The sequence below is a fragment of the Sporothrix brasiliensis genome (genome assembly GCF_000820605.1).
Source record: "Sporothrix brasiliensis 5110 chromosome Unknown Cont22, whole genome shotgun sequence".
NCBI lineage: Eukaryota > Fungi > Ascomycota > Sordariomycetes > Ophiostomatales > Ophiostomataceae > Sporothrix > Sporothrix brasiliensis.
The window spans coordinates 2087341-2108697 of record NW_024467141.1 but is presented as its reverse complement, the minus strand read 5'-3'; the positions used below and the strand labels follow the sequence as shown (position 1 = coordinate 2108697).

The 21357-nt window shown below is 60.3% G+C and overlaps 8 protein-coding genes across 8 annotated transcripts; 6 read left to right on the top strand and 2 right to left on the bottom strand.

Moving 5' to 3' along the window:
• Positions 1 to 331: 331 nt before the first annotated feature.
• Positions 332 to 1219, top strand: SPBR_08618 (uncharacterized protein; the record flags this gene model as incomplete). Its single annotated transcript, XM_040766856.1, has 2 exons — positions 332 to 377; positions 474 to 1219. The coding sequence occupies 2 exons, from the start codon at positions 332 to 334 to the stop codon at positions 1217 to 1219; spliced, it is 792 nt and encodes a 263-aa protein (XP_040614877.1).
• A 25-nt stretch (positions 1220 to 1244) lies between these two features.
• On the top strand, positions 1245 to 1691 carry SPBR_08743 (uncharacterized protein; the record flags this gene model as incomplete). Its single annotated transcript, XM_040766981.1, has 1 exon — positions 1245 to 1691. The coding sequence occupies one exon, from the start codon at positions 1245 to 1247 to the stop codon at positions 1689 to 1691; it is 447 nt and encodes a 148-aa protein (XP_040614876.1).
• Positions 1692 to 1840: 149 nt separating this feature from the next.
• On the top strand, positions 1841 to 5471 carry SPBR_08101 (uncharacterized protein; the record flags this gene model as incomplete). Its single annotated transcript, XM_040766339.1, has 4 exons — positions 1841 to 3211; positions 3350 to 3706; positions 4425 to 5186; positions 5214 to 5471. 4 exons carry the CDS (start codon positions 1841 to 1843, stop codon positions 5469 to 5471), a joined length of 2748 nt encoding a protein of 915 aa, XP_040614875.1.
• A 986-nt stretch (positions 5472 to 6457) lies between these two features.
• Positions 6458 to 8384, top strand: SPBR_08284 (pantothenate transporter; the record flags this gene model as incomplete). Its single annotated transcript, XM_040766522.1, has 5 exons — positions 6458 to 7130; positions 7192 to 7285; positions 7352 to 7419; positions 7495 to 7723; positions 7808 to 8384. The coding sequence occupies 5 exons, from the start codon at positions 6458 to 6460 to the stop codon at positions 8382 to 8384; spliced, it is 1641 nt and encodes a 546-aa protein (XP_040614874.1).
• A 302-nt stretch (positions 8385 to 8686) lies between these two features.
• SPBR_08325 (uncharacterized protein) lies at positions 8687 to 10456 on the bottom strand (the record flags this gene model as incomplete). The annotated part of the gene is made up of 2 exons (XM_040766563.1): positions 8687 to 9360; positions 9433 to 10456. The coding sequence occupies 2 exons, from the start codon at positions 10454 to 10456 to the stop codon at positions 8687 to 8689; spliced, it is 1698 nt and encodes a 565-aa protein (XP_040614873.1).
• An 824-nt stretch (positions 10457 to 11280) lies between these two features.
• Positions 11281 to 12825, top strand: SPBR_08410 (ATPase family AAA domain-containing protein 1; the record flags this gene model as incomplete). The annotated part of the gene is made up of 2 exons (XM_040766648.1): positions 11281 to 11340; positions 11473 to 12825. 2 exons carry the CDS (start codon positions 11281 to 11283, stop codon positions 12823 to 12825), a joined length of 1413 nt encoding a protein of 470 aa, XP_040614872.1.
• A 1264-nt stretch (positions 12826 to 14089) lies between these two features.
• Positions 14090 to 15457, top strand: SPBR_08465 (cystathionine beta-lyase; the record flags this gene model as incomplete). Its single annotated transcript, XM_040766703.1, has 2 exons — positions 14090 to 15313; positions 15377 to 15457. The coding sequence occupies 2 exons, from the start codon at positions 14090 to 14092 to the stop codon at positions 15455 to 15457; spliced, it is 1305 nt and encodes a 434-aa protein (XP_040614871.1).
• Positions 15458 to 16645: 1188 nt separating this feature from the next.
• On the bottom strand, positions 16646 to 20758 carry SPBR_08082 (uncharacterized protein; the record flags this gene model as incomplete). Its single annotated transcript, XM_040766320.1, has 2 exons — positions 16646 to 19576; positions 19670 to 20758. The coding sequence occupies 2 exons, from the start codon at positions 20756 to 20758 to the stop codon at positions 16646 to 16648; spliced, it is 4020 nt and encodes a 1339-aa protein (XP_040614870.1).
• Between the last annotated feature and the right edge of the window lie 599 nt (positions 20759 to 21357).

Sequence of the window (21357 nt, the reverse complement as noted above, 5' to 3'; positions counted from 1 at the left end):
AGTGCTGGGCTCTGTGTGGACTGCCCGGACGGTTTTTGTGCCAATCGGACGGTTTCGTCTCGTGAGCGCATGACGCCATTTACCAATGGTGTGGCGTCGCCCAGGCTGGGTGTGCGGAGTCGACAAGGGCGATCGACGGCTTAAGGTGGACTGCCGCGGCCACGAAACAACCAAACTCGTTTCAACGGCCATTTCACTTACACAGTACTCCATATTCTGCTCAGTTCATCGTGTTCGTCGGCAGCGGCCATTTTTTATCTTGTAATCTTTTTGTCACACGCCGATTTGAATGAAAAGAAAAAAAGAAAATAAGAAATACGCCGCAACAACGATGCAGAATCCCACCAGACAAAAGCGCCAATCGTGCGAAGCATGCCGTGAGTGACCCCATCCTAGCCTCTTGACGCGTGTGCCTTTTATTGTACTTTGGTATTGCAATTCTTGTCTTGTCCATGCACTCGCTCACCGTTCAGGAACACGCAAACTCAAATGCTCGGGGTACGCGGGCGAGAGACGGAGCTGCACCCGGTGCCTGGCCCTCAACGTCGTGTGCCACTACCAGGACAAGGGCATCCCGGGACGGTCGCGGAAGCAGCGCGGCGACCTGCGGGAGGAGTCCTCCAGAGCATCGAGAGGCCCACGCGAGGCGCGGGAGTCGAGCGAGGCGCGCCGGTTTGCTTTTGCGCCGTCGCCGCCCGTCACGGACTCGAGTTCGACCGGGTCGATTGACGGATCGAACGACGAAGGGCAGTCACACCCACCGCTGCAGACGGCGGCAGCGCACCAAGCACATCGTCTCGGGGTCGACAGCTTGTTTCTGCAGCCGCTGTCGTTCCCCCTCTTTCCGCCGTCAAGCGATGCGCTGCCAACGACGCTCCCCGACCCGAGCAGCTCGTCGGCCGACTTTGCCTTTGACCCCTTCCCGATCGAGCTGTTTGGGCAGTGTCCCCTCGTCCGACACCATCACAGCGGCGAGGAGACGCCCACTGCCACGCTGTCACCGCCGCAGTCGCCACATTCGTCGCCACAGTCGCCCGCGACCCTGTCTTGCCACTGCGCTGACGACGTATCGGCGTCCGTCCGGGCACTTCGCCACCGGGCGCAGGCCGTGTCGCACGCCATTGTCGGCGACCTGCGCGTCGGCATCGACCTCGTCGAGCGGCTGCTGACGTGCCCCATCTGCTACGACATAAAAAAAGGCGCCGCGGCTCACGATTGAGAATGTTCTTCTCATCGGCCGTCTGATGCACGAAGTCAACGCGGGCTACCGGCGGTACGTGCGGTGGGTGGGCAATATAACAAGCGGCGGCAGCGAGAGCAGTGGAGACCGTGGACACGGAGGCCCGAAAAACACCGTCCTCGTGGGCGGCGCGGCGTTCGAGGTCGACCGCCGCATGGTGCAGGCGGTTGTCCGCCAGGGCTTGCAGGCCGACGCGGCACGGCTCACCGACCTGGGCGGGCGCTTTGCCCTGCGGCAGCACAACCGGCACTTGGTCGGCCACGAAACGTGTCCGGACCCAGACGGACGGTGCTGGCGCGAGCGGTACGACATGGACACGGATCCGCTGGACATTTGCCCGCAGAATGCGGCCGCACGGACGTTGACGCCGTGCTATCGCGTGGTGGACGCAATTTGTTTGGGAATCAAGGCGTTTGCCGACGACGTAAACGGGCCAGTCACGGCGGCGTAAAGCACCGAGGAACAGGAACAGATTGCCTTTCTTCTTCTTCTTCTTCTTCTTCCTTTTTTTATTTTCTTTCTTTCCTTCTGTCATTATTCAAATTGTGCTGTATTCTATCATGTACATTAGGCATGCAACGAGGTCAACGAAGGCAATGAATGATCCACTTCACAGCACAGCTCCTTGACCGTGATCGCGTCCCTCTGCTTCTCCACCGTGTTCGCGCCACAGCAGGACGGCACACCGATACGGCAGAAGCACGACGACGTGACGTCGACGTCGGCATCGGCGAGCGCGGCCGCCAGCTGTGTTTCGAGCCGCGCGGCCTCGCTGTGGCGGCCCAGACGCTGCAGGCACTCGTGGTAGCCGTGCAGCGCCCACACATTGTTGGGGTGCTGGTGCACGCGGCCCGGCGTGGGCGCCAGGCCCAGGTCCTGCGCGTACGCGTGCGCCGCCTCCTCGACAAACCCCTGCTCGAGCGACAGCGCCGCGAACGCGTGCCGCGCCGGCAGCATCCAGCCCCAGGGCTCCGCAAACGGCAGCGCGTCCTCGAGCGCCACGGCATCGCGCAGCCGGCCAAAGGCCACCGGGTAGTCGGCGCGCCGGTACGCAATCTCGCCGTCCAGCATGGCCGTGGCAATGTGCAGGATGTCTGTGATCTTGTTGGGGAAGTCGAGCCGTGTGGGCGGCACGTACGCCGCGGCCGCGCGGAACCGCGCGCGCGCCGCCTCGGCCTCGGCCACCCGGCCGGTCGCCGCATAGGCAATGGCGTGGCCGTAGTGCCGGAACACGTTGGTCACGCAGTACAGGTCCCTGTCGGCCTTGGGCTCGAGCCGCAGCACCTCGTCCCACCGCCCGAAGCGGATCAGCACGTGCACGCGCACCGCCAGGAAAAACTCCATCCAGTCGGCCAGCGCGGGCGCCTCGACGCGCAGCATCGCTTCGGTGATTGTCGCCTCCATGCGGTCCGTCGTCTCGAGCGCCGCCTGCGACATGCCGCCCAGCATCGCCGCGTAAATCAGCGAGTGGTAGTCGTGCAGCCGGTAGTAGCTGTAAAACGTGCGCCCGCCGTTGCCCGCCGCCGCAAAGTACTTGTCGTCGGCCACCGTCGCCCGGTGGTTGTACTCCACCGCGCGCCGGTAGTCGCCCACCAGCACGTCAATGTGCGCCGGCATGTGGTACGTGTGGCCCGTGTCCGGCACCAGATCACGGATCATGTCCGCTGCCGGCAGCGCCGCGGCCGGGGTCGCCGACATTTCCATCAAGTGGATGTAGTAGTGCGCCACGCCCGGGTGCGTCTCGACGCCCGGGCGCGCCAGGGCTCGCTCGAGGAGCGCGCGCACCTCGGCGACCGGCGAACTGGCAATCGGTCCGCCCGTCGCCGTGTCAAAGAGTTTCCGCGGCGCCACGTTCATCAGCGCGTCGGCAAAGAGCGTGACCATGTCGAAGTTGGTGTCGTCGCGACCGAACTGGGCGTACACAGTGCGCATGGCGTCTGCATAGGCGCGGTCGCACACGGCCGTGTCGCGGTGGGCGCTGTTGTCCGGGTAGCGCTCGACGAGCGCACGAATGAGTGCCTTCTCCCACTCTGCTACGGCCGGGCGGGCCGGCCCGCTCGCCGAGCCGGACACGGGATTTGACCCTGGACCCACTCCCAGTCGTGCCAGTGCCGCCTGTGTATATGTGAATGTGTCGTGGACGGCCTGTCGCCGGTCGGCGTCGTTGAACAGGCGCCAGGTGCGGTTGTAGTTGGGGCCCGAGCAGAAGGCGAGGCCCCAGTAGGCCATGGCGCAGGCATCGTCGTGTGCGAGCACCTGTCGGTAGCACGCAATGGCCTCGTCGTGGTTGAAGCAGTAGGTCCAGACGAGGGCGCGGCCGAACCAAATCTGGGCTTCCGGCGACGTCGTGGTCACATGCGGTGCGGCGGCCGACGACCGGCCCAAGTCGTAGTAGGGTTCGGCGGTGGCGCGGGGCTTGACTTCGGACGACGCTGCGGCGGCCCCAGACGACGTGTCGGAGAGAAAGTGAGAGCCCATAGTGTCCAACGCCAATGGTAGGCCGGCACTGATTCGCTGTTTTCGGGGCCTGGTCAATACGTCAGTTTTAGATGGAAAAGAAGGATGTCGAGCATGAAATAACAACATTGAATCACGGCATGCATTTTGGCAGTTCTTTCTTCGCCCCGACTTTTCTTCTTATCGATCAACTTCTTCCTCTCTCTATCGCTGCGGACGGTTTTGCACGCCGGCCGCCCGCTCGCGCTCGCGCTCGCGTGGTGTCGCCGGATCGCTGCACAACATACCCCACACCAGCCCGTCGGATCCCGCTGGCTGTCGAGTCAGCCGATGGTGCAATATGTTTGCTTGGCATCACTTGTTTCGTTGTGCTTTCTTTTTCCGATCTATCCACAGCCCTGGGTTCCCTCCACGTGGGGCGCGCCGTCTGTATAAACCTCCGAAACCCCACACACCCTCGGACGATTTCCAGGACACCCATGCTGCCACCATAAAACCTCCGAAGCGACAGCAGACACTCTCGGCACTCGAAGCAGGGTTACAGCACGAAGCACACAATTTTGCAGGGGCGTATATCTGTCTGAAGATGTCATAATTCTGTCCGACGGCGACACGAACACTGCTTGTCTGGGACCCTGTCTGTCTGTTCTTTCTCATCTCTCGCCTAGTCGTAGTACTTTGCCGATTTGCCCTTGATGACCTCCTGCTCCGACCCCGTCACGGGCAGCCGCTTGCCGTCCTTGCCAATGTTGCCCTTGACGCGCGCCTTGACCCACTCGCCCGCGGTGATGCCGACGGCCGCCTCGTCGTCGTTGGCGTCGTAGCCCAGCCGCGCCAGCACGGCGCTCTGCACGGGCCGCAGCTCGAGCGCGTCCTCGGGGCGCAGAAAGTAGAGCACGCCGAGGCGGTCAATGTGCGCCTGGTCGGGCGGCGGGGCGACGACGCGGTGGATGCTGCTCTTCAGGAAGCCGTTGGTCAAAAACTGCAGCGCGTCGGCCACGTTGACCGTGATGCTGCCGTCGAGCGGCTTGACCCAGCGCCAGCCGCCGTCGGCGCCGCGCACCTGCAGGGCGGCGACGGGCTGGCGGAACAGGAGCGTGAGGCTCCCAAAGTCGGTGTGGCCCTTGACCCAGACGTTGTCGAGCTTGGCGTTGTCGGCGGCGCTGCGGTGGTGGTACTTCATGTAGCGCAGGTGGCAGTCGGACAGCTCGTCGTAGCGGTGGTGGGCGGTCAGGGCGTCCTCGGGCAGCTCGAGGACCAGGGCAAAGAGCACGAGCAGCTTGCCGACGATGTGGTCGTGGATGTGGCGGGCAAAGTGCTCAATCTCGGGCCGGTTGGCCGTGATCACGGCCGGATGGGGCCGCTCGGCGTGGGCGGGGATGAACTTGGGGATGTTGTAGATTTCCGTGTTGTCGGTGATGCCGGGCGTCACCTCGCGCAGGCCCAGCGGCTTGTAGCCGTTGTAGCCGCCGTGCTCGAGGTCGGCGCGGTACGTGAGCTTCTCGTGCATCGGCAGCTCAAACACAGACTTGCCAATGGCAAACTGGCGGTCGACCTCCTCCTGGCTCAGGCCAAAGTTGACAATGTAGAAGAAGCCGACGGACTGGATGGCGGCCTCGAGCTGCTTGGCCAGGGCCTCTTTGCCGCCGGGCTGGTCGAACGTCGACAGGTCGAGCGTGGCAAGTTGGGCCCATTCGACTGGGGGGAGGCGCGGGAACGGTCAGTTTGCATCGACAGAATGGCAATCGCTACCAAAGGGGTGAAGGGCGCCTAGACTCACGATCGTATGCCGTCTCGGGGACCTGCTTGTACGTCAGGTTCGGTGCCTCGACGCCCGTCGGCGGGAGCGGGAGTGTCTCTACTGCGGCCATTGTGGATGAGCGTATACTATGGTGCTAGTGCTTTAGTACTATAGAGCGTGTGCGACTATAATGTTCTATCACTGGGAGCGTGACGCGTGCGACATACGACACCCGACGTCTTGAGCCAACAAGGCCACTTACACCTTTTAATACTTTGTCCACGACGGAATTTCCGCGATAGCCTTGTCGGCGGTTGCAAGCCTTGCCCCAAATGCGAACGGCAAACGTCCGTGGTAAAGTCTCCGCATGATCGGCAACGTGACAGGTCCCTGAATGCGCTGAGTCGTGTAAGTCGGTGGGCCGTGTTCTTATCGATTAGAACGCTCCGGCCAGCCTCCAACGACGCCATAATGGCGACATCTTGCGCACGGCGGAGAGTATCATAATATCCTCCGGGAAGTGCGTGCAGGACGTGAATGTGTTCAAGAAAAACAGTGTACTTGATATGGTTTAGGAGGTGTTGTATAGAGCCGAAACTACTACAACAAACACAAAACAAACGAAGCTTTGGTAGGCAACGTCTGACCCTCCGAAGCTTCCTGGACGGGGCGTTTTTCTTCTTTTTTCAATTAATTTCAGTTAAAATCAATTCAACATTCCCATCGTTCCACGGAAAAGCCGGTCTTGGCCTTGTCCAGAGACATGCTTTGGACCATCGATTGCATCACCAAACACGCCGGATGGATATCATGATCGGTCGTCTCTTTGGCGTGCATGTCCACGGCCATAAGATATAAGAGCTGCATGCTACATAAACCTTGCGAGAACGGATGTCCACGGCTACTGGCAGTTGATCATCCAACAACCCAACACTGTGCATAAGCCATAGCCCTCCATCGGCCATTTATCGGCACCTTTCCTTCTGCCCACCCTCCTGTCCTCAGCGACACCCGATAGCATGGCCGACAGCAAAGAAGCGGCCGTCAGCGCCGTCAGCGTGCAGCCTTCGTCGGCTGTGTCGACCGACGGCGAGCTCACTGTCCACGGCCACGACGGCGGCCACCACCTCCATTTCGCCCAGCGCGGCGCCGAGGTCGACCTCGCGACGGTCGGCGCCAGCACCGACGCGGACATTGACGGCTACGACGCCGCGCGGATGCGGGCGCGGTCGGCGCTGACGGCCGCCGAGGAAAAGAAGCTCATGCGGCGGGTGGACGTGCGCATGATGATCCTGTGCTCGCTCATCTTCCTCATCAAAAACCTCGACTCGGCCAACCTCTCCAACGCGCGCATCATGAACGCCGGCACGCCGCGCAACATCATGGCGCAGCTCCAGCTGACGTCGGACGAGTACAGCCTCCTGACGGTGCTGTACTACGTGCCGTACATTGTCCTGGAGGCGCCGTCCAACCTGCTGCTCAAGCGCGCGCGCCCGAGCGTCTGGCAGGCGCGCATCATCGTGTCGTGGGGCATTGCGCTGCTGTGCCACGTGCCCGTGCGCAACAAGGGCGGCATCTACGCGACGCGCTTCCTGCTGGGCCTGTTTGAGGCCGGCATGTTCCCCGGCGTCATCCTGCAAATGACCTACTGGTACCGGCCCGACGAGATGTCGATCCGGCTGCTGTATTTCTGTGCGTGTGGGACGGGCTCTTCTATTTTGTGCCGCTTTCGGGACCCGGCTGACAGCGACAGACTGCCTTGGCAGCTTCTCGGGCATCATCAGCGGCCTTTTGGCGTATGGCTTTGACTACGCCTCGGGCCACGGCGGCCTCTCTGGCTGGCAATGGTGAGCGCGAGCCGACATTGTGCTTCTTGTGATTTTCAAGTGTATTGACGGTCCTCTCTCCCTTAGGCTCTTCCTTGTCGAGGGCATCGTCACCGTGCTGATCGGCATTGCCATCTATTTTTTGCTGCCTGACTGTATGTCCCCTCCCTGGCGCTGTATGCTTTTCTTCCGCACTTCCGCACCGCCTTGACCCATGCTGACAGTCGCAGTCCCCGACACGGCCAAGTGGCTGACGCCGCGGGAAAAGGCCTTCATCCAGGCCCGTCTTCCGCCCAACGCGCCGCGCGCCGACGAGCTCAACTTCAACCTGCGCGAGCTGACCGCCGCCTTGAGGGACAGCCGGCTCTGGCTCTTTACGTTCATCTGGGCCTTCTTCACCGTCGGCACCAGCGGCGTCTCCTTTTTCCAGCCCACCGTCATTGCCAATCTCGGCTACACGTGCGTTCTCGTCTGCGTTCTGCCTCAACATCTCTGCGTTGTATCTGTTTATCTGCTGGTATCCCTCTCTTCTAACACCCCCAGGACCATTGCGCAGGCGCAGCTTCTGAACCTGCCCGTCTCCATCCTCAGCATCGTCCTCATCGCCCTCACCGGCTACTTCGCCGACAAGAGCCGCCTGCCCCGCCCCGTCTATCCGCTGACCGTCTATGCCATTGTCCTCGCCTGCTACGGCGTCATGGTCGCCTACCCGTCCGACGGCGGCGTCTACGCGGCCACCCTCATTGGCAACTCCGTGTCCGCCACCTTTTATCCGCTCATGTGGCCCTGGCGCGTCCAGACCACGGCCCACGCCACGGGCTCGGCGTTCAGCATCGGCTTCGTCAACAGCTACGGCCAGATCGGCGGCGCCATCGGCCCCCAAATCTTCCGCGCCAAGTACGCGCCGCGCTACCGCCAGAGCTTCACGGCCGCCATGGCCTGTGTGGCCGGCGGCGTCGTCGTCACGCTGCTGACGTGGTGGGTCACCCGCCGCACCGAGCGCGACACGCGGATGCTGAAGCGGGCGCGGCTGACGGCCAGCAAGAAGGGCATGACGGTCCTCGAGGATGTGGTCGACCACGACGTCGGCGCAAAGAACAGCGACAATGACAGTCTTTGACGGGAGGCGGCTACGAACTAGCTGGTAGGAGTAGAAACAAATTGTTGGTGATAGACGAGTAAATCCATACGCTTGAATACATAAAGATACGCTCGTGGATGCTTGAAAATCCAGGCAAAAGAGAATCTAATGCACGCCACCGTGATGTGTATACAGAAATGTGTATCGGATTTGAATTAATGTAAAAGGACATGCAAACAGATGCATCATGAACCGCATCGGCAAGCACACAGCAATCAACGCCAGAACAAAAATGCACAAATACACAAATGCAACAACGCCGGCTGCCTTCCCCACCCAACCTACTGGTCCTCCGTCAGGGCCTGCATGACACGCTTGTAGAACTTGGCAGCCTGCAGGCGCGGGAACGAGATCTCCTCGACGAGGTAGTCCGGCAGCTGCTCAATGAGAGCGGCATCGCGGCGGTCGTCGAGCTGCGGCGTGTACACAAACTGCGCGCTGTCGTCGCCGGCCGCGCCATCGCCTGCGTCGTCCTCGTCGATGCAGAGCTTAAAGTGCAGGCTGCCGTTGCGCCCCGTCTGGATGCAGTCGTACATCTCGCGGCCACCCTGGCGCACGGCCGAGCGCACCAGCAGTCCCGTCAGGTCGCCGTACAGGTCTTCCTTGAGCTGCGCCATCTGGCTGTTAGCCTGCATGGCCTCGACGGCGGCCCGCGCGTTGGCGGGCGCCGACGACGCCTTGGACGACGCCTTGATCGCGCTTCCCGGCACCGCCATGCCGGCCGGCAGGGCCGGCATCTCGGCGGCTGTGCGTGCGGCGGCCAGTTTCGTGGACAGCGTCTTGGATGCTGCTTTGGCGTCGTCGAGCGCCTTCTTGAGCTCGCCCACCTGGGCCTGCAGATCCGCTGCACGGGCCTCACTGGCCTCCCAGTCCCGCCGGACCTTGGCGCCATCCTTGGTCAGTTCGCGGAACGACGCCAGTTCGGCCTTGAGGCTCGCAATCAGGTCGTTGGATGCTGTGGTTATGTCAGTCAGTCAGTGCTCTCCTGGGACAAAAGGATGCTTACGGGGGGGAACTGGCAGCGCACCTTTCGCTCGGTCGTCACCTTGCTTCTTGAGCCGGTCAAAGTTGCGCTCGGCCTCCTTGACACCAATCTCTTTGAGGTCGCGATACCGTGCCTCGAGAGCGTCGTATTTCTTGGTCAGCTCGCCCAACCGCCGGCGCACCGACGCGTCATCCGACCCACCGGCCGTCGTCGAGCCGCCTCGCGCGCGCCGCGCGTAGGGTGGTGCTGGCGCGTGCGGCCGGCTGTGGCGCTGTGGCGACTGGAACACGCTGCTGGCATCGACGCTCGCGGGCTCGGTCGGCTCAATCTCCATTGTGTCGGCCAGCTCCGTGGTGGTAGCTGCGGCGTTTTCGTCCATGTCGGCCGTCTCATCGCCGTCCGTCGCCATCGAAACATCGCCGTCGACAGTGGATGCAGCCGATCGCCGTCCCCGCTTGGCCGGCTTCGCGGCCTGCTGGTCCTCGTTCTCGTTTGTCGTCGCCTTGGGCCGGCCGCGACCGCGCTTCTTGGGCACAGCCGGTGCATCTTCTGCCTCTGCCTCTGCAGCCGTCTCTTGCTCCGTCTCTGCTTCGGACGCCACCACGTCTGTGACAGGAGGTGCTGCGGCCTTGCGCCCTGGCCGCCCGCGTGCCTTGGCTGGTGCTGCTGTCGTCGGCTCGGCTGGCTCGACGGCCATCTCGTTGGTCTTGTCAGCGAGCACGCGCTGGCTCCGTGCTGCCGTCGTTGGTTTCGCTGCTGTGGAGGTGTCGTCGGCCGCGACAGCAGCAGCCGCCGCCGCTCCTCGTCGCTCACCGGCACGACGCGTCGCGGCCGTCTTTTGCGCTGCCTTTGTGACCTTACTCGTTGCTGCCGCCGTCGCCGGGGGCCGGCCTCGCTTTGCTGGCGGCATGTCGCGAATGGATGCGGACGCTGCCGTTGTGTTTGTCGCCGCCGTCTTCGCCTTTACTGCAGCCACGGTTGTCTTGCCGTGAAACACGCCCAGATCGTCGTCCGAATCCGACTCGACCAAGCTCAGCAGGTGGGAAGGTGCCCTTGTTCTCGCCATGTGATGCCGGAACGCAGACAGGGAGGTGAAGAGGGGTGGATGATGGGGCAGTGGACGGGCGGGTCCAGGTGTGTTTTGTTTTGGAAGAGGAGCGCGTCAAGTTGTGAGACAATTCGAGCGAGAAAAAGAGCAAAATAGAAGGGAACGACAGCCTCGCGAAGAATGGCGGGACCAGGCCAATTTGTGCTGCTCTGCTGTAGAGAAAGACAATCGTCAAAAAGAGGGGACAAGAAACGTGAGCAAACGTCAAAGAGCGCACAAGTCCACACAAGGCACATCATCGACACAGATTGACCGTAGTCGAAAGATAGATGTGATGAAAAGGTGGGAGGCAGCTGGAGCCAGGACAGGGGCGCTAGTCAGGCGCTGATTGGCTGGCCTTGTGTGTACGCGATGGTTGTACGGGCAACGCGTCCAGTCGCAGTTTCCTTGTGGACCCACTTTGTTCTTTCCCTTTTCGGAGCAGAGACAGATGGAGGAAAGAGCAAATGCGCACGCGGCAGGACCCACTTTATCACATGTGATTGGCCCGCGGCTCGAACCAGAACCTCGACAGGAGGGCTCCTTCCGACCCTGCGACGTAAGCGTGTGCGCTGAGTCCAGTGGTCTTTGGTCGTTGCCGCCACAAGGCATCGGCGAAAATTGGCCCGCGAAACTGCGACACATAAAACCACTTTAAAGCCATCGATCCTCGGCGCGACCCCAACGCGCTCCTCCGGCAGAACCTGCAGCGCTGGTTTTATGGCAGTCGACTGCTTTGCGATTCCATCCATTTTCATTGTAACCCGGCGCTGTTTCCCGCAGTCGCCTGCGGTCTCCTCGCCATGTCGGACAGAAAACGAGTCGGCGACTATGTGTTGGACCTCGTGTTCTTCGCTGGAATGGTGAGCGATTCTGGTCTTCCTGGTCGTCCTGGTCTTCCTGGCATCCCTGACGGGACGAAACGTCCGACAGACTTTCGAACAGAACTGAGAGAGGGGGGGAGAGAACAAGACACCCGCTAACGTGGACCACAGACGGCCACCGCCTACTTCCTCGCCCGAAACGTCCTCTCGACCTTCTCGTCGCATTTCGCCGACCCGGAAAAGGAGAAGAGCGACCAGAACCGCCGCAAGGCCAAGGCCAACCTGCAGCGCCTGCTTCGGTCGCGAGACGCCGAGAATGGCGACGGTGACGGCGACGACGACGGCGAGGGGGGGTCGGGCAGCGGCGGCGACAGGAACGGCGCGTCACGACGCGATGGACCGCGACCCGAAGACTTGGAGCTCAACGAGTACGAGAACTTGATTGCGATGGAGGTCGTGGCGCCCAACGACATTTCCGTCGGCTTTGACGACATCGGCGGCCTCGACGACATCATCGAGGAGCTGAAAGAGTCCGTCATCTACCCGCTCACCATGCCGCACCTCTACTCGCACGCCGGGTCCTTGCTGGCCGCGCCGTCGGGCGTGCTGCTTCACGGCCCGCCGGGCTGCGGCAAGACCATGCTGGCCAAGGCGCTGGCGCACGAGAGCGGCGCGTCCTTTATCAACCTGCACATCTCGACCATGACGGAGAAGTGGTACGGCGACTCCAACAAGATTGTGCGGGCCGTCTTCTCGCTCGCCCGCAAGCTGCAGCCCGCCATCATCTTCATCGACGAGATCGACGCCGTCCTGGGCACGCGCCGCAGCGGCGAGCACGAGGCCAGCGGCATGGTCAAGGCCGAGTTTATGACGCTCTGGGACGGCCTGACGTCGTCCAACGCCGCCGGCGTGCCCTCGCGCATCGTCGTGCTCGGCGCCACCAACCGCATGCACGACATTGACGAGGCCATCCTGCGCCGCATGCCCAAGAAGTTCCCCGTCACGCTGCCCGGCGTCCAGCAGCGCCGCCGCATCCTGCAGCTCGTGCTCGGCGACACCAAGCGCGACGACGACGACTTTGACATTGAGTACATTGCCCGCGTCACCAGCGGCATGTCCGGCAGCGACCTCAAGGAGCTGTGCCGCGACGCCGCCATGATGCCCATGCGCGAGTTCCTGCGCGCCCACCGCGCCTCCGGCAAGCGCATGTCCGCCATCAACCCGGCCGACGTGCGCGGCCTCCGCACCGACGACTTCTTCCCCCGCAGCGCCGCCCTTCCCGTCGGCCCTCTGCCCCCGCGGACGGCCAAGACCGGCGAGGCCTCCGAGACCCAGAGCTACACCACCACGGAGGACACCGGCAGCCGGCGGCGGAGCAACCGTCGGTCCTCGGCAGCGTCGTCGTCGGCCAAGCGGCGGACAGGAGCGTCCAAGTCGGCCAGCAGCCGGAACGGCGACGACGACGAGTACGAGGATGTTGATGAAACCGCCGACCAGACGGACATCGTCCCTGCACTGGACTAGGCGCAGCACGCGGCACGCGGAAGGCGACGCAATCGACCTGCTTTAGACTGCGATAGAGGGATAGATCGGATCTTGGACCTGGTTTTATGTGCTGTTTCTTCTTGCTTGCCTCCCCTGCTTCTCTCGTTTTCTTTGGTTTTTACTATATGATGGGATTGGGGAGTTTGCACAGGCTATATTCTACTCTTGATTTGGGATACCGAGCATACGACGGCGTTTTTCTTCTTTCCTTGTATGGTCTTTATTTCTGGTAGTTTATGAAGCCCTCCATCGCACTATTGTGAAGTCAATTGTAATAGTACGAATGGCGATGAAACGCATATAACGTAAAAAGCAATATGCCCTTATCCGACTATGACTCTTACCTGGCGGCCCAAATGGCCCAAATGGCAGTCGCGGCCGGTGCTGAGCACGTCATTTTGCAATCCAAATTCCTGTGGCGAACCAGGTGCTAGCTTGGTACTTTGCTCATCCCATTCCTTTCACCGAAACTAATGTACTGCAGCCCGCTGAGACAAGTTGGCGGGGAAGGTGCGGTTCGGTGAGCACAGAGCACCCACTTGTGGAACCCGACAGCACCTGCCAAACTCCGCGCATCGGCTCAATTGCTGCAACCACCGCCCAAAATGGCCACAAAAAATTAGATAGGGAAGGAGCCAACAGACTGCGTCCACCGCGCATTCTTTGAGAGACACGAAAAGGCGGTCGGCAGAAAGCAGAAAGCAGTTCAATTGCAGCCAATCTCACGGAATTCGCAATTGCATCGCGAGCACGCCTTGCAGCACAAGAGCTTATTTTTGCATTCTACCTCCTTTTCTTCACGTCCCCTGCCGCATACTTAAACATAAATTCCTGTAGCGAACGAATCCGCCGTCGCTTTTTTTCCCGCCTGCCGTCGTTCGCCCCTTCCCCCCTTTCATTGACTCTGCTCTTTCCTCCCACATTGTCTTGATCTGCCGAAGAAAGTCCAACCCGGCTTGAACAATTTCTGGCAATTGTTTACATCGCTCAATTGCTTCGTTTCCCCTTCACCGCCGAGCCGACAAAACCCTCCACTGGCTGTCTTTACCACTGGCCCGTTGGATTTCTGTGTCCGATTTCCGCTTCGCTCGCTCGACCCGTCCACCAGGGACCTCTGTGAGTCACGCGAGTCAGAACGAAAAGACCCAAAAGAGTCCATCGTCACTTCGTTCCCATTCAATCCTCACATATCCTTTTTCAACACCTCTCTCCATACTCCTCCTTTTCCTCCTCCTCCAACACAATGGCCGACAAGCCCGTCTCCAAGGTGCTATCCCGCGTCGACCTGGACGGCCACAACCTGCCGCCGTCGCCCGCCCCCTCCAGCCCGTCCAACGGCCGCCGACGCTATGCCCTCGCAACCGAGCTGGTCTACACCGAGACCAAGGACCAGCATGGCGCCTCCAGCATCCCCATCTACCAGTCCGCCACGTTCAAGCAGACCTCGGCCACCGGTGGCAGCGAGTACGACTACACCCGCTCCGGCAACCCCACCCGCACGCACCTCGAGCGCCACATGGCCAAGATCATGAACGCCAACCGCGCGCTCGCCGTCGGCTCGGGCATGGGCGCGCTCGACGTCATCACCCGCCTGCTGTCGCCCGGCGACGAGGTCATTACGGGCGACGACCTGTACGGCGGCACCAACCGTCTGCTGACGTACCTGGCCCGCAAGCAGAACATTGTCGTGCACCACGTCGACACGACCGACGTGGGCGCGGCCGTCGCGCGCGTCTCCGACAAGACCGCCATGGTCCTGCTCGAGACCCCGACGAACCCGCTCCTCAAGATCGTCGACATCCCCGCCATTGCCAAGGCCGCGCACGCCGCCAACCCGCGCGCCCTCGTCGTCGTCGACAACACCATGCTCTCGCCCCTGCTCTTCCACCCCCTCGACGTCGGCGCCGACATCACCTACGAGTCCGGCACCAAGTACCTGTCCGGCCACCACGACATCATGGCCGGCATCATTGCCTGCAACGACGCCAAGCTCGCCGACGAGCTCTACTTTATGATCAACACCACCGGCTGCGGCCTGGCGCCCAACGACTCCTTCTTGCTCATGCGCGGCGTCAAGACGCTGGCCATCCGCATGGAGAAGCAGCAGGCCAACGCGCAGACGATTGCCGAGTTCCTCGAGGGCCACGGCTTCCGCGTGCGCTACCCCGGCCTCGCGTCGCACCCGCAGTACGACCTGCACTGGGCCATGGCACGCGGCGCGGGCGCCGTGCTGTCCTTTGAGACGGGCGACCCGGCGCTGTCGGAGCGCATTGTCGAGGCGACGCGCCTCTGGGGCATTTCCGTCAGCTTCGGCTGCGTCAACAGCCTCATCAGCATGCCCTGCCAGATGAGCCACGCGAGCATCGACGCCAAGATCCGCCAGGAGCGCCAGATGCCCGAGGACATTATCCGGCTGTGTGTCGGTATCGAGGACGTCCACGATTTGATTGACGATCTGCAGCGCGCAGTAAGTTCCTACCTCGCCTTGTATTTTCGTGCCATGGGTAGAGTCATATGTTAACAAATCCAGCTCGTGCAAGCCGGTGCAGTCACTCTGTCTATTGACGGTTTCGAGGCAAACGGCTCTGCTCCTGCGCCTGCGGAGACCTAAATGGATGTCTTTTTTGCTACAATGTGATGCCATGTTTTGCAATCTGTTGAAAGCTTTGCCACTGCACTTTCATGCACGTTTTCTGTATTTTGGACTTGTTGCTTCTTTCTTTTTCTTTTGGGCGTTCTTTCTGGCGCATTCGGAATTTTTATTACCGTCATACTTCATACTATCATATCATAGGCTACCAAAATTTCTTGTCCGTATCAATTTCCATCTCACAAAAGTACGTTCTATGGTTCAAGAAAATAAAGAGCTAAACATTAATGGCTAGATGATATGCCGTATTGGTCCGTGTGGGCTGTCTTTCTCCCCGCTGTCCGCAACTATACTTTTGCCCTTCCGCTTTTGTCCCGTCAATAAACACAGACCAGCGGTGACAACACGTCAAATTATGTACATATATGTAAAGTATACAAAATTATGAGAGGCACAGAGAGGGTAGCCGCATCGCTGCTCTCTAGACATATGCCTCCCTCTAGTCCCTCTTTTGGTCGGTGGGTTTCGTTTCCACCTCGCACCAGATTCTCCTTCTTTCATGTCTTGTATGCCTGTGCGTGAATATAAAACAGAACAAAGAGCAAGGCCAAAAAGAGACAAATAACACATAAAACGTTAGAAAGGAAAATGTAGTATGAGAAGAAGGCGGTTGGCAGGTGCCAGGAACAAGAATTGCCGGGTACGACTGCGGCTCTGCTTCGTCGTAGCATCGCACTCGTCCCGCGCACTTTGTCCCGGCTCATGCGGCCACATGAATGGGCGAGAAAAGCAAGAAGAAAAAGAAAAGAAAACGCCGGTGCGCCAGTCTGCCAAGTGAAATAAAAAAAAAAAAAAGGAAGACGAAAAGGAAGCATCTCCGTTTCTACCTGGCTGTGGACAGGTTGAAACGGAGATAGATTAACAATAGATGGCAATAAAGGTATGAAAAATGGAGTATAACGACCGCCATATGCAATACACAAAAACAGGGGTAATAAAAAAGCGGGAGCATAATGGAAAAGAGAAGAACAAAAACAAGAATGCTCGCAGAAGAGGTATGGAGAAACGCAAATCAAATACAGCAACCTCCAGCACACCACGCCCGCTCAAATAAATAGAAGTGAGTGCGGCATCAGAAAAAAAAGCCAAAATGTGACAAAGAAGAGTCATGGTCGCTGAATGAAACAAAAGCAAATACCAAGCCTAGTGCTATGGCGACTTGCCCTGTTTTCTGTCCGTGGTCCCGTTCTCGAACAGGTCCGTCAGCACTGCCCCCGACCAAATCTCCGAGTCGCCTGTCGAATGGACCGTCACCAACCAGGCCACGACAAGGTTGACGAGGTGATGAATCATGTAGGCGTACGACACGCCATACACAGCGGCGGAAACAGCAACGCCGAAGAGAAGGAAGCTCACAACGTACTTTAGCCGCGTGGTCACACGAGGCACCATCCTGCCGGTCGTGAGCGTCTCGACCAAGACGATGAATGGCATGATTGAGAGCACGTTGTGATGGGACGAGAACGGCGTCAGCCAATGGACGGCCAGATTCCGAATCCAGACGGCCAAAATTGGGAGGTTGATGGGAAGAATCCACAGCATCAGGATGAGGATCGAGTGAACGTAGTTGTAAAAGTTGTAGTTAACCGTCGACCGCAGATCGGATGCCACACGCAAGGCCCGCACGGTGGTCGCAATCTGGACGAGACAAGCGACAAGGTAGGCAAACTGATAGGGAACGACCGTGGATACCAGAAACAGGAGCACGGCCGTGGTGATCAAGCGGCGACGCGGCGTCGACTGGATAAAGGCCGGTGAGAAGTACTGCTGGGATTGTAGCTGGCTTGCGGCCGTCTGCTGTTGCTGCTGGAGCGGGTCGGCTGCATGGGCCAGATGCTGGGACGCCCGACGGCGATCGTCGTGGCGTACCCAGCCCGGACGGGAAACCGCGAGGCTTAGGGCGAGGCCCAGTATATGCGTCAAGGCCAGAGCAGCATAGTTGACGGCCGTGCATACGCCAATACAGATGACGCTGATGAGGGGGATGAGGAACCAGTAGAATGGGTCCTGTGTACCCACAAGAAGGTCGTTCTTATGAAAGTCAACGGCCACATCGGTGGCATTTCGCCAGTTCCAAAAGCCAGGAGACGACTGGCTTGCCTGGGGACCTCCAATGGACAGGGAAAACACGGTCAAAACCGCTACAACAACAGGGATGGACTTGCGAAGGCACATGTCCAGACTCTCAGAGAAGGTGACAAAAATGCCCGTCTCGTCATAGATCCGGAACTGCTTTTGCAGGACAAGGGCAACAATCAGTACAGGGAAGGCGGCAAAAACAGTCCGGTAGCGCATATACAGCTTGCCCATGCTGCCCATTACATCGACGGAAAGATGCACTTGGATGCTCGAGTTGCAGGTCGGGTCGGTCCAGAACTGGAAGCTCAGGCCGTCTTCGGATGAGAGACGCCGGTTCAATGGCGGGGGCATGTAGGGTGCCACGCCGTGAACACTGACACTGGCCTGGCGCGCGTTGACATAGTACTTGGACTCGAATGGTGCTGACAGGTGCTGGCGCACAAGCGGCGTAAAGATCTCTGCCTCTTCGCCGCAAGCCTGGTTTCCAATGTCCAAGTGGTAGGCCAGGAGGCTGGACTGCAGCGACGAGATCTTGACATCTGTCACCATGGGGCGGTTGGCAGGTAGCCGGAACTTGAGACCAAAGGCGAGCATGCTATGAAGGCTGGTTTCGCGCACGCGGTGCGATTGGGAGTTGTCGCTGAACTCGGCGATGAGGAAGCCCGGAGCATGCCCCGTGGCCTTGTCGATGACAGCGACAAACTGATGCTCCGCGATGTGCTCGATGTCGTACTGAAGGTAGGAGAACGGGCTCGCCTCCCGCTCTTCACCGAGAGTGAAGGGATAGCGGGAGCTGCGCCGCGAAGCAGGCAGTACAATGACATCTGACGCGGCGTTCTTACACGCCAGGCGCGTGGAACCAGTGCCCTCGCCCGACAGGTCCATCTTGATCGGAAACACGCCAGCCTGGCCCGACTGCAGTGGGAAAACGCTGCAGAACAAGACTTCCAACTTGCCAGCGTCGCCGGGCTTGTCGAGCTGCTGGTCGGTCAGCAGAGTGAACTGCCTGCCAACGGGCGACCCAGCCGGCGGAATGGGCAAGAGATGGGCCTTGAGACGGGGCGAGTCGCCAAAGCTGCGCAGAACGAGACGGTCGCCCTGGGGAACGATGGCGTTGGAGTTGTCCTCGAGGGTCAGGAGCGTCGTGGGCTCCTTGGACGGCACGTCTCTCTCAGCAATGGACTCCATGCCGGTGAGAAAGTGCTTCTTGAACACTCGCATGCGCTCGGCGCGCGGCTTCGTCTGCGTCGCACGGTGAACATCGACAACATCGTACAAGGCGCGGGAGATGACTTTGCGGAACTGATCGCACCACAAAATAGCCTGGTGGTCCGTGCTGGTCCAGACATTGGGAATCGTGGTAGTGAAGACAGTAAACCCGTGCGTATCGGGAACGAGAGACTCCAGGCTCGCGTAGTCAGAGGGCACAACGGTGTCGAGGCCGCCGCCCGCGATGGACACGAGCGTGACATGCCACAGGGGATTGTTGTTGGCCCACTGCTGGGAGTAAGCATGGCGCCAGTAGTCGTTGATGTCGCTGTAGATCTTGACAATTTCGCTGTCAAACGTCACTGGTGGGCGGGCGTGGGGGGCCGAAAGCGTCACGATGGTGTTAATCGAATTGGACTGGTAGTTGGACATGATGAGCATCGTGCGGGCCACGACGCCGCCCATGGAGTGGCCGAGGATGATGACGGAGGTAGGGTCGGGCGTATCGGATTCGCGGGCGGATATGCGCGGGTCGAGGTAGAGAGAAAGAATGTAACGGATGGCTTCGTTGAGGTATTCGGCCTGGTCCAATAGCGTCTGGCCATGGAAGGCCGTAATGTCCTCGTTGAAGTCGACGGTGAAGAAGTCGAGGCTGCGCGCACCACCACGGATGGCGGCCTCGTTGTGCTGCACGACGTCATGGAAATAGTTTGCGGCCTCGGCGGCGATGGGGCGGACCTGCTTGTAGCTGCCAGCATTGCCCGGGATGAAAAGGACGGGAATGCCCTTCAGCTGTGGAGTGTGTCAGCGGACTGTGTGATCTGAACGCTGGTTTTGTTTTTTTTTAAAAAAAAAAGCTCGACTACTTCGCCTTCCCAGACATACCTTGGTCTCGTCATCAACACCCTGCTCTCGATATAAATATAGAGAGTATTTACTGGCGAACCTAGTGTGCTCGGTGTCGAACTCGCTCAGGTGCGCGTAGGAGGGCCTCATATAGGACATACGACAGCCTTTGGGATCCAGAACAAACTGTCGTGTAACAAACGACTTGAGGATCAAGCCCAGCAGCACAGCGCCGAGCAGCGAGGCGGACAACGTCAAGAGGGTTATGCCCCATGGGCTTCGTGCGCGTGGTGGCCGGCGAACGACTGGCCGCTCCGGCCGCGGCGACTTCTCCATGATGGGCTGGGGGACGGCGTTCGCCCCTGACGCAATCGCGTACCTGGGCGCAGGCGAACCAAAGCCGGCGCTAACGATGCCGTTACCGTTGCCGTTGCTCCGGTAGGCAATGCCGCTGCTGCCGCCGGTGCGGCTTCCGCTGTCGTCGTCGAGATGGTTGCTAGTAGCGCCGCGCGCGGGAGTATTGCCTGACAAGGCGAGCAAGGGGGTAGAGGCGGCCAGGGTCGCGGCCGACGCAGAAGTCGAGGCAGCGGTCGAGACCGCAGGTGGGAGAGAGAAGGCGGGCGCGGGCGAGGAGGTTGGCGATCGCCGAGTCGCGGTGGAGGACAGGACGGTGGCCGGCGGTGAAAAGGGGACTATAGGCGCCAGACGAGCCAGCCCATTCCGCGTCTTTGCGTCGCGGTGGGCGGATGGGATGGACAAGGACGGGGCGCCGTTACGCCGACTGCGGGCGGACAACGGTCGCGAATCAAGGCTGGCGCGTGGTGTTTCTGGCGCTGTCGAGGGCGACGTTGAGGCTGATGCAGAGGCCAAGGGCGAGTCCGAAGTCGGGCTCGACGGCGACGGCCTCAATGCGCGCGAGAGCGGATCCAGCGCAGGCAAGGAGTGTCTCGGATGGCTGCTGAGGGCAGTGTCGAGGCTGGTCGGGACGCTGGTGCTCGGAATAGGGGTTGTCGTCGTGCTGGTCTTGGAGGCTGCTGTGGGCAAAGTCGGCGATGCCAGGGCCGCACCATTGGACGTTCTAGCAGTGGAATTGTCGCCGGCAGAGAAGCCAGAGGCGGGATTCTGCATCCCAGGGGGAGGACCTGCACCTCTCCGTCGCTTTCGCTGGCGGCCGTGGTTGGTGAGTCGATGGGGGAGGGTGAGGAATGGGCGGCGCTGGGGGATGTGGCCGGAGCGGAATGGAGAAAGGGGAGAGAAGAAGGGGGAAACGAATCGAGAGAGGAAAGGGAGACAAGGGAATGGGAGATACGACGAAAAAACACAGAAACAGAAACACACACTCGAAAAAGAAGGAACGAAACAAAAAAGACGAAAGAAGGGAAACAACCAAAATGGGGAAATGGCAGATGGAAAGGAGCGGCAGGTGCAAGGAGCGGCAGGGCGACAAGCCAGGTACGATGGACGACAGGAAATAAAACAGTGCAAATTACGAGGACGACACAGAGGATCTCACGCGCTGTTGGGCGCCTGGTCTGTATTATCCTGGTGCTGGAAATGGCCTGACCAAAGTCGAGCTAACTGCAGTCACTGATGGGCGATGGCGGCTGCGCTTCGGATTTGACGGGGGAAAGAGCGATGAGCGACAGGGAAGGGACGAAGGTATCTTAATACCGCCGACGCGTGAACAGTTTGCTAACTGGTCCCCGTTCAGTCGCAGCAAGAGGGGG